The 8,875-nt window shown below is 40.1% G+C and overlaps 1 protein-coding gene across 1 annotated transcript; it reads left to right on the top strand.

Annotated features, from left to right (window-relative positions):
• Window positions 1–7,927: 7,927 nt before the first annotated feature.
• LOC131908221 (olfactory receptor 8J3-like) lies at window positions 7,928–8,875 on the top strand. Its single transcript, XM_059259270.1, has one exon. The coding sequence runs from the start codon at window positions 7,928–7,930 to the stop codon at window positions 8,873–8,875; it is 948 nt and encodes a 315-aa protein (XP_059115253.1).

Raw genomic sequence — 8,875 nt, 5'->3', positions numbered from 1 at the left:
CCTTGATTCACAATTTCCCTGAATTGTGAATTTGCATTTTGAGTAGGCTAACTAGCCAGTAAGCACCTGGGATCTCCTGTATTCACCTCCCAATGCTGATTGCTAGTCAAATGAAGTCATTACTCATCCAGGTGTTTTTTTTTTTTTTATTTTATTTTGCAATACAATTCAGTTCTACATATCAGCCACGGACTCCCTTGTTCTCCCCTCTCCTGCCCTCCTCCCCTTCCCCCCAGCCCACCCCCCATTCCCACCTCTTCCAGGGCAAAGCCTTCCCCGAGGACTGAGATCAACCTGGTAGACTCAGTCCAGGCAGGTCCAGTCCTCTCCTCCCAGGCCGAGCCAAGCAATCCTGCATAGGCCCCAGGTTTCAAACAGCCAACTCATGCAATGAGCACAGGACCCTCCCACTGCCTGGATGCCTCCCAAACAGATCAAGCCAATTAACTGTCTCACCCATTCAGAGGGCCTGATCCAGTTGGGGACCCCTCAGCCATTGGTTCATAGTTCATGTGTTTCCATTCATTTGGCTATTTGTCCCTGTGCTTTATCCAACCTTGGTCTCAACAATTCTCGCTCATATAAACCCTCCTCTTTCTTGCTAATTGGACTCCTAGAGCTCCACCCAGGGCCTAGCCATGGAACTCTGCATCCAGATCCCTCAGTCGTTGGATGGGGTTTCTAGCAAGACAATCAGGGTGTTTGGCCATCACATCACCAGAGTAGGTCACTTCGGGCTGTCTCTTGACCATTGCCAGCATTCTGTTGTGGGTATATCTTTGTGGATTTCTGTGGGCCTCTCTAGCACTTTGCTTCTTCCTATTCTCATGTGGTCTTCATTTACCAAAGTCTCCTATTCCTTGTTCTCCCTCTCTGTTCTTGATCCAGCTGGGATCTCCTGCTCCTCCAAGCTCTCTTTCCCTCGACTCTTGCCCTTCATTACCCCCACTCATGTCCAGGCTGTTCATGTAGATCTCTTCCATTTCTCCGTCACTGGGTGATCCCCATGTCTTTCTTGGGGTCCTGTTTTCCAGGTAGCCTCCCTGGTGATGTGAATAGCAGTCTAGTCATCCTTGTTCCACATCTAGTATCCTCCTATGAGTGAGTACATACCATGTTTGTCTTTCTGAGTCTGGGTTACCTCACTCAGGATGATTTTTTTCTAGATCCATCCATTTGCCTGCAAACCTCATGATATCATTGTTTTTCTCTGCTGAGTAGTATTCCATTGTGTATATGTACCACATTTTGTTTATCCATTCTTCAGTTGAAGGGCATCTAGGTTGTTTCCAGGTTCTGGCTCTTACAAACAATGCTGATATGAACATAGCTGAGCAAGTGCTCTTGTGGTATGATTGAGCATTCCTTGGGTATATGCCCAAGAGTGGTATAGCTGGATCTTGGGGAAGATGGATTCCCAATTTTCTAAGAAAGCGCCATTGATTTCCAAAGTGGTTGTACAAGCTTGCATTCCCACCAGCAGTGGAGGAGAGTTCCCCTAGCTCCACATCCTCTCCAGCATAAGGTGTCTTCAGTGTTTTTGATCTTAGCCATTCTGACAGGCGTAAGGTGGTATCTCAGAGTTGTTTTGATTTGCATTTCCCTGATGATTAGGGATGTTGAGCAATTCCTTAAATGTCTTTCAGACATTTGAGTTTCCTCTGTTGAGAATTCTCTGTTTAGTTCTATAGCCCATTTCTTAATTGGACTGTTGGGTATTTTGATGTCTAATTTCTTGAGTTCCTTATATATTCTGGATATCAGTCCTCTGTCAGATGTGGGGTTGGTGAAGACCTTTTCCCATTCTGTAGGCTGTCGCTTTGCCTTGTTGACCGTATCCTTTGCTCTACAAAAGCTTCTCAGTTTCAGGAGGTCCCATTGATTGATTGTTTCTCTCAGTGTCTGTGCTACTGGTGTTCTATTTAGGAAGTGATCTCCTATGCCAATGCATTCAAGACTACTTCCTACTTTCTCTTCTAGCAGGTTCAGAGTAGCTGGATTTATGTTGAGGTCCTTGATCTACTTGGACTTAAGTTTTGTGCACAGTGATAGATATGGATCTATTTGCAGCCTTCTACATGCTGATATCCAGTTATGCCAGCACCATTTGCTGAAGATGCTTTCTTTTTTCCATTGTGCACTTTTGGATTCTTTGTCAAAAATTCTATGTTCATAGGTGTGCGGATTAATGTCAGGGTTTTTAATTTGATTCCATTGGTCCACATATCGGTTTTTATGCCGTTACCAAGCTGTTTTTATTACTGTAGCTCTATAGTAGAGCTTGAAGTCAGGGATCATGATGCCTCCAGAGGTTGTTTTATTGTACAGGATTCTTTTGGCTATCCTGGGTTTTTTGTTTTTCCGTATGAAGTTGAGTATTATTCTTTCCAGGTCTGTGAAGAATTGTGTTGGTATTTTGATGGGGATTGCGTTGAATCTGTAGATTGCTTTTGGTAAGATTTCCATCATCCAGGTTTTTATATATGTACTGGAGTCTTCATACTTGCACTGCAAACACTGTTTTGTTTTGTTTTTTTCATTTTTCTTTATTAAGAAATTTTCTACTCACTCTACATACCACCCACAGATCCAACCTCCTCCCTCCTCCAACCCCCAGCCCTCTCTCCCAAGCCCACATCTCCCAAATCAAGGTCTCCCATGAGGAGTCAGCAGACCCCAGCACACTGAGCCTATGCAGGTCCAAGCCCCTTCCCACTGCACCAAGGCTATGCAAGGTGTTACACCACAGGCACCAGATTCCAGAAGCCTGCCCATGCACCAGGGACAGATCCCAATCCCCCTGCCTGGGTGCCCCCCAAACAGTTCAAGCTAAACAACCATCTTCTGTATCCAGAGGGCCTAGTCCAGTCCCATGGGGGCTCCAGCCACTAGTCTACAGTTCATGGGCTTCCACAGGTGTGGCCAGTCATTTCTGCCCATCTTCCCATCATGATCTCAATGTCCCCAGCCTGCAGAATCCCTCCTCTCTCTCATCGATTGGATTCCTGGAGCTCAGCCTGGTGCCTGGCCATGGATCTCTGCATCTGCCTCCATCAGTCACTGGACAAAGGCTCTATGATGACAGCTAGGTTATTTGCTAGACCGGTCACCAGAGTAGACCAGTCCAGGCACCCTCTGGACCACTGCCAGCAGTCCAAGGTGAGGTCATCTTTGTGGATTCTTGAGAGCCTCCCCATCACCCTGCCTCTTCCTTTTCCCATGATGCCGTCATCTATCATAGTATCTCCCTCCCTGCCTTCCCACTCTGTCCCTGTTCCAGCTTGACCCTCCCATTTCCCTATGTTCTCATCTCCCACTCCTCACCCTCTGCCACCCCCCCTCACCCAGTCCACTCAAGTAGATCTCATTCATTTCTCCTTCATTGAGTCATCAATGTGTCTCTCCTAGGGTCTTTCCCTGTTAGCTAGCCTCTCTGGAGCTGTAGGTGCTGCAAACACTGTTACATACTCCATCATCTACTTAGTCCACGGATGTTGTATTTTAAAATCCACTTCATACCATGCTTGGTGGTAATAACTATATCAATTCTATTTTTGAATTAAAGGGGAATAAAGCATGAAGACAGATGGTAGAATGATTGGCACATCCTTTGGAGATACAACTTGTCCTCACTTTATTGCTAGACCACTAGTTCTTAGATTTTCAAATAATTCATGTTTGCAATAAGGAATCCTAGCAAGGAAGGGAGGTCCTTTAACAGATGTAAGTTAATCTCTGTTCTCCTTAGATACCATTTATTTAAACTCAATTCAATTCAGTAATATAGGCTCAGACTATAACAAAGGAAACTAAGTGTGTGCCCAAAAGGTGGGAGGTTAGGGAGTTCCCATTCATCCTGGGGATTCACTGTCAAACCTTGTCTTAAAAAAGAGAGAAAGTGTCTGTTTATGACTGGATTAATTCCTACAGGGGAGTCTTGTTAAGCAACCAGTCCTTGCAGCATCTTCCCCAAGGATGCAACAGACTATTTATGGATCTTGGCATCACTGTGCTTCACATTTTGAATCTCAAAGGTTTATAGCACTGAATCAACTCATGGATGCAGCCATGTAGAGATTTTGACCAAGAACATGAAGTCCAATGTTCATTCCAGGTTGGTTAAAAATATTCCATATTTTTCTATAAGGACTTTAAAAATCCACATAATGTCTTAAAGCAAACCACCCCCTTTAATTTTAGAAGTATGAACAGCTGATAATCAGGTAGTAAAACATTTTAAACAGCATTTATTCAGAAGATTGTAACTGTATTTATTAGTACAGGGTGCAGTAATGATCAGCCATCCATGTTTTTAAATTGAATTTTCACCTGTCTCATGTATTAAGTAAATCATAGTCCTTAAACAATGCACTTTTCTTGGTGAATAATTTTTGTTATTTTATTGTTGTTATATTATCTAAATAGGAAATTCTATGTTTTCAACATTACATTTATTTTTTTTAAGAAAGTAGATACATAGTACTACAAATAAATTGCATTCTTCCTTGAGAATGTAAATTTCTTTGGAAAAATGTAAGTTAAAGGTAATGATATTCCTGCATAGTGGTACAATTAATCTAAGTTTATAGAAGGTTGAAGCAAATAGAACATGGGAAACATGCTAGTCAGTTACAGGTGAGTCAGCACTAGAGAGTGAGACTGCCTCATAAAGACATTGAAAATATTTGATGCCACATACGCAAATTAATATAGTGTTTAAAAATATGCAATCAACTAAGAAGTGAAACACATTTACAAAAGTCGTCTATCAGACAGTAGATGAAGCTGCCTACATTTCAGATAAGAGTCTGTTGAAAGGAAACACTTTGATGAGGTGTCAGAATACTGGGTCACATTGGAAAGGGACATCTGCTAAAAGAGTGGACTTTAACTATGGAATCCCAGAACCCTAGTTTATTACGATGAAGCCTGTTTCATAGTCATGGGTAACATTCCCAGGAAGCAAACATGCTTTCTGAAATTTTCACTTAGTTCATTTACCTAGTACAGAAAGTTCAGAATAAACTTCTCTGCCTCCCTCAAGCACGTTTGAGAGCAAAGCTCTGGATGCTCTTAGACAGCCCATCATCCTGCCTCCACATCTTGAGTCCATTGGGTAGAGCCTTATACCACCAGATCATCTTTTCTTCTTTCTTTTTGAGGTAGTTTCTTGCCATGTAACTGAAACTAGGCTGGAAACTGATGTGTAATTCACCATCCCCTTGCCTCAGCTTCATGAGTACTGTGATTACTAGTACCAGCCACCAAACTTAACATTTTCTTTTAATATTAAGCCAGGTTTTCTAAACTCAAAGTATTGGTTATCAGTGATCAGAGACAGAGATTTGCTGGACAGCATATCAAACTTTGTTTTAAATTAAAGACAGAAATGTCTTGTGATACATGACCTAATACTATTCCTCTACATATTTTATAGTCTCTCAAGTACCTATAACAAAGAAACCACTAATACTTGATTCCCTAAATGCCTAGTAAATATTTCACAAGCTTGAAAAGCACAGTATACTGAAAACAGAACTTGTATTACTACATTTTAAATAATTTCCTATGAAAAATCAAACAATTACATGGACATTGACCTGATTCTTAAGTATCCCCCCCAAAATCACTATTATATGCATAAGCTGTCATTCCCCACTCCATGTGATTCAATTCAAAGATTATATAGAAGATACCATCTTATTCTTCTTACAGCTGTCAAATTTGTCTTTCAAACTCCATCTTCTCCACATTGGCCTACCCAGTAATATCTCACTCCAAAAAAAGCCCATAAAAATAACTAAGTGGTTTTTCTATGCTTTAAATTTTCCTTTTGGTCCAACCTCTAGCTTTTTCCCAAACCCTACAGTTCATAATCATCACAAGAGCAAAAAATACTGTGGTTCAAATATCAAAATCAAATACTTGTCTCTCTTAAAATTTCTCTATGAGTCACAAACAAGGAAAGAAGTGCAAATTTCATATAGTAATGTAACATCCAATGTAGTATCACACGAGAGACTACTAATTCCTCACTTCCTCATAAAAACCTAGTCACATTCTCTCCTTAAGCTCTCCCTTCCCGCACACAGAAAGCTTGTGCTTGGTAAGGCATTTCCTATCACAGAGAATGGCATTTCTCCCATGTTTTTTATGGCCCAAAACCCTAGAAATTTTTTTCCCTCTTATCCTTTACATAATTCTTTTCATATGTTTATTTAGGGTTAAATTCAAACATTATTTTTGCAGAAACAAGCTCCCCATTATTCCACATCAAATTACCCTCCCTGGTTGCCTCATTGAAATCCTACCTGTAGTTACTGATCACACCTGGTACCTACTGCAGTGATCTTGTTTACAGGTTTATTTTACAAATTTGGTTTCGTGGGCTTGCACATGGAACATTAGGTGCATGAGGAAAGACAAATGATTTATATAAAACTTCAACATGATTTTGTCCCAGAGCAGCAACTCAGGAGACGTGTGGTTAACAAATAAATGACAAAAATGTCACAAAGAAACCAAGGGGACAGAGTAGTGCTTGTTGTCAGAGACAAAGGTATCAGCTGCCCTACAATACTATGTTTCAGTTGGGTTTATTTATCTGATTTAATTTGATTTTTCACAGTATCACTTTTTTTTTATTTTCTTTTCTAATTGCAGCTTAAGTGTCCATATTTTTTTCCTGTCCATTTTAGAAAGAGAGAACATGTCAATGCCTCTTGGATTTTACCAGACATTTGTGTAAACATAATTATGACATGACTCTCCAAACATTAAGTGCAAATTTGTAGATGGAGGATGACTGTGTGATAGACAAGAACCATCAGTTGTGAATGCTGAAGGGACCCTAGCTGTCTAGTTAAGATAAATGGTCATCCTGTAAACAACTTTAGCAACATTCTGAACATATGAAAGTGATGTGAAAGTCTATGACAATATGCATATTATTATCTTAGGAATTATATGAAGATAGCCAGTATTATTATAAAAAATATTGAAATATTCATATAAATGATTAAATTAGAAGACAAATTTCATACATTATAAAATAATCAAAATGTAATAAGATTATTATTGATTAAAACACAATAGAAAGAATATGAAGCTTATAGGACAAAAATGGAAAGTGTAGTCAAGGGTAGTATGTCCTATGAATAATGTCAAGGTGTTATAAAATGGTAACATCTTGACAACCCTTTGAAAGCAGAGATTCAACACTTTGCATAATATTCCTAGGTGCCTAAGGACATATCTTCATGTGGTTCTGTATTAGTTAATAAAGCAGGAAATAAATGAAATGATAACATTTCATAAAAGATGCAGTGGCGAAATATGTAAGTTAAATTTGCACCTAGAGCTTTTTTATGACAGTCTATAGAAAATGGGAAGGATACCATCTATAAACATGTGTGCTTCAGATAAAACAAGTCTCAGTATAATGATAGTTTGGATTATTGAATATCATACAAATCCTCATGCCCTTCTCTTACTCAATAAGACATAAGATATGAATCATAGCTTCAAATATTGCAGCCTAAGAGCATGTCTGTACTTCCATATGAAGGTAAAGAAGATTACAAACTTTACCTGATGCAGTATTATTTATTTAATTCACTATCCTTGATTACCCTCTGCAGCACAGGTTCAAGCAGCAAAACTTGACTTTTGTAAGTGAAATGCAACTCACTCATAATTCAAGAAAATTCTCAACCCAGGACCCTCCTATCTAAGGGCAATTGTATGTAAAACAGCTGTAGCGAACTTTTGTCCTCCCAGGTTCTTCCACTGTGCTGTAAGTCTGTATGTAAGGCCTCCTCCCTCCTTCAATAAAGGACACTCTACTGAAATGAAAAAAAAAAAAATACTTCCTTAACTTTGTATACAATTCTTTCCTTCTCCAAACAGATGAATTCACAACTTTTACATGGCTCCTAGAAATTTGTCTCATGTCACTGAGTTCATTCTTGTTGGTGTATCTGACCGTGCAGAACTGCAGGTACCACTTTTCTTTGTCTTCCTGGTCATCTACATGCTAACAGCAGCAGGAAACCTGGGCATCATCACCCTCACCACCGTGGACTCACGACTTCAAACTCCCATGTACTTCTTCCTCAGACACCTGGCTGTCATCAACTTCGGAAACTCCACTGTCATTGCACCTAAAATGCTGGTCAACTTTTTAGTCAGTAAGAAAACCACATTATACTATGAATGTGCCACCCAGCTGGGAGGATTCCTGATTTTCATTGTAGCAGAGATCTTCATGCTGGCTGTGATGGCCTATGACCGCTATGTGGCCATCTGCAACCCCCTGCTCTACATGGTGGTGGTGTCTCGGCGGGTCTGCCTTCTGCTGGTCTCCCTCACATACTTGTATGGCTTTTGCACGGCCATTGTTGTTTCATCTTGTGTGTTTTCTGTGTCTTATTGCTCCTCCAATAAAATCAACCACTTTTACTGTGATAATGTCCCTCTGTTAGCACTGTCCTGTTCTGACACCCACCTTCCAGAAACTGTAGTCTTTACATCTGCAGCTACAAACTTGTTTTTTTCCATGAGTATAGTGATAGTGTCTTATTTCAACATTGTGTTGTCTATCTTAAGGATCCGTTCATCAGAAGGAAGGAAAAAAGCCTTTTCCACCTGTGCTTCACATATGATGGCTGTCACAGTTTTCTATGGGACGCTGTTATTTATGTATTTGCAGCCTCAAACTAACCACTCACTAGATACTGATAAGATGGCCTCTGTATTTTATACACTGGTGATCCCAATGCTGAACCCCATGATCTATAGCCTGAGGAAAAAGGACGTGAAGGATGCTTTAAAGAGATTCGTGACAAATCCACATAATTCTTTCAAATCAATGTAA

Source organism: Peromyscus eremicus, chromosome 4 (genome assembly GCF_949786415.1).
Source record: "Peromyscus eremicus chromosome 4, PerEre_H2_v1, whole genome shotgun sequence".
Taxonomy (NCBI): domain Eukaryota; kingdom Metazoa; phylum Chordata; class Mammalia; order Rodentia; family Cricetidae; genus Peromyscus; species Peromyscus eremicus.
Note: the sequence above shows the minus strand (reverse complement) of the source record. Positions and strands in the feature narration are given on the sequence as shown.

Excerpts from the sequence above, each read along its gene's own strand:
- LOC131908221 (XM_059259270.1), top strand. The coding sequence starts at position 7,928 with ATGGCTCCTAGAAATTTGTCTCATGTCACTGAGTTCATTCTTGTTGGT.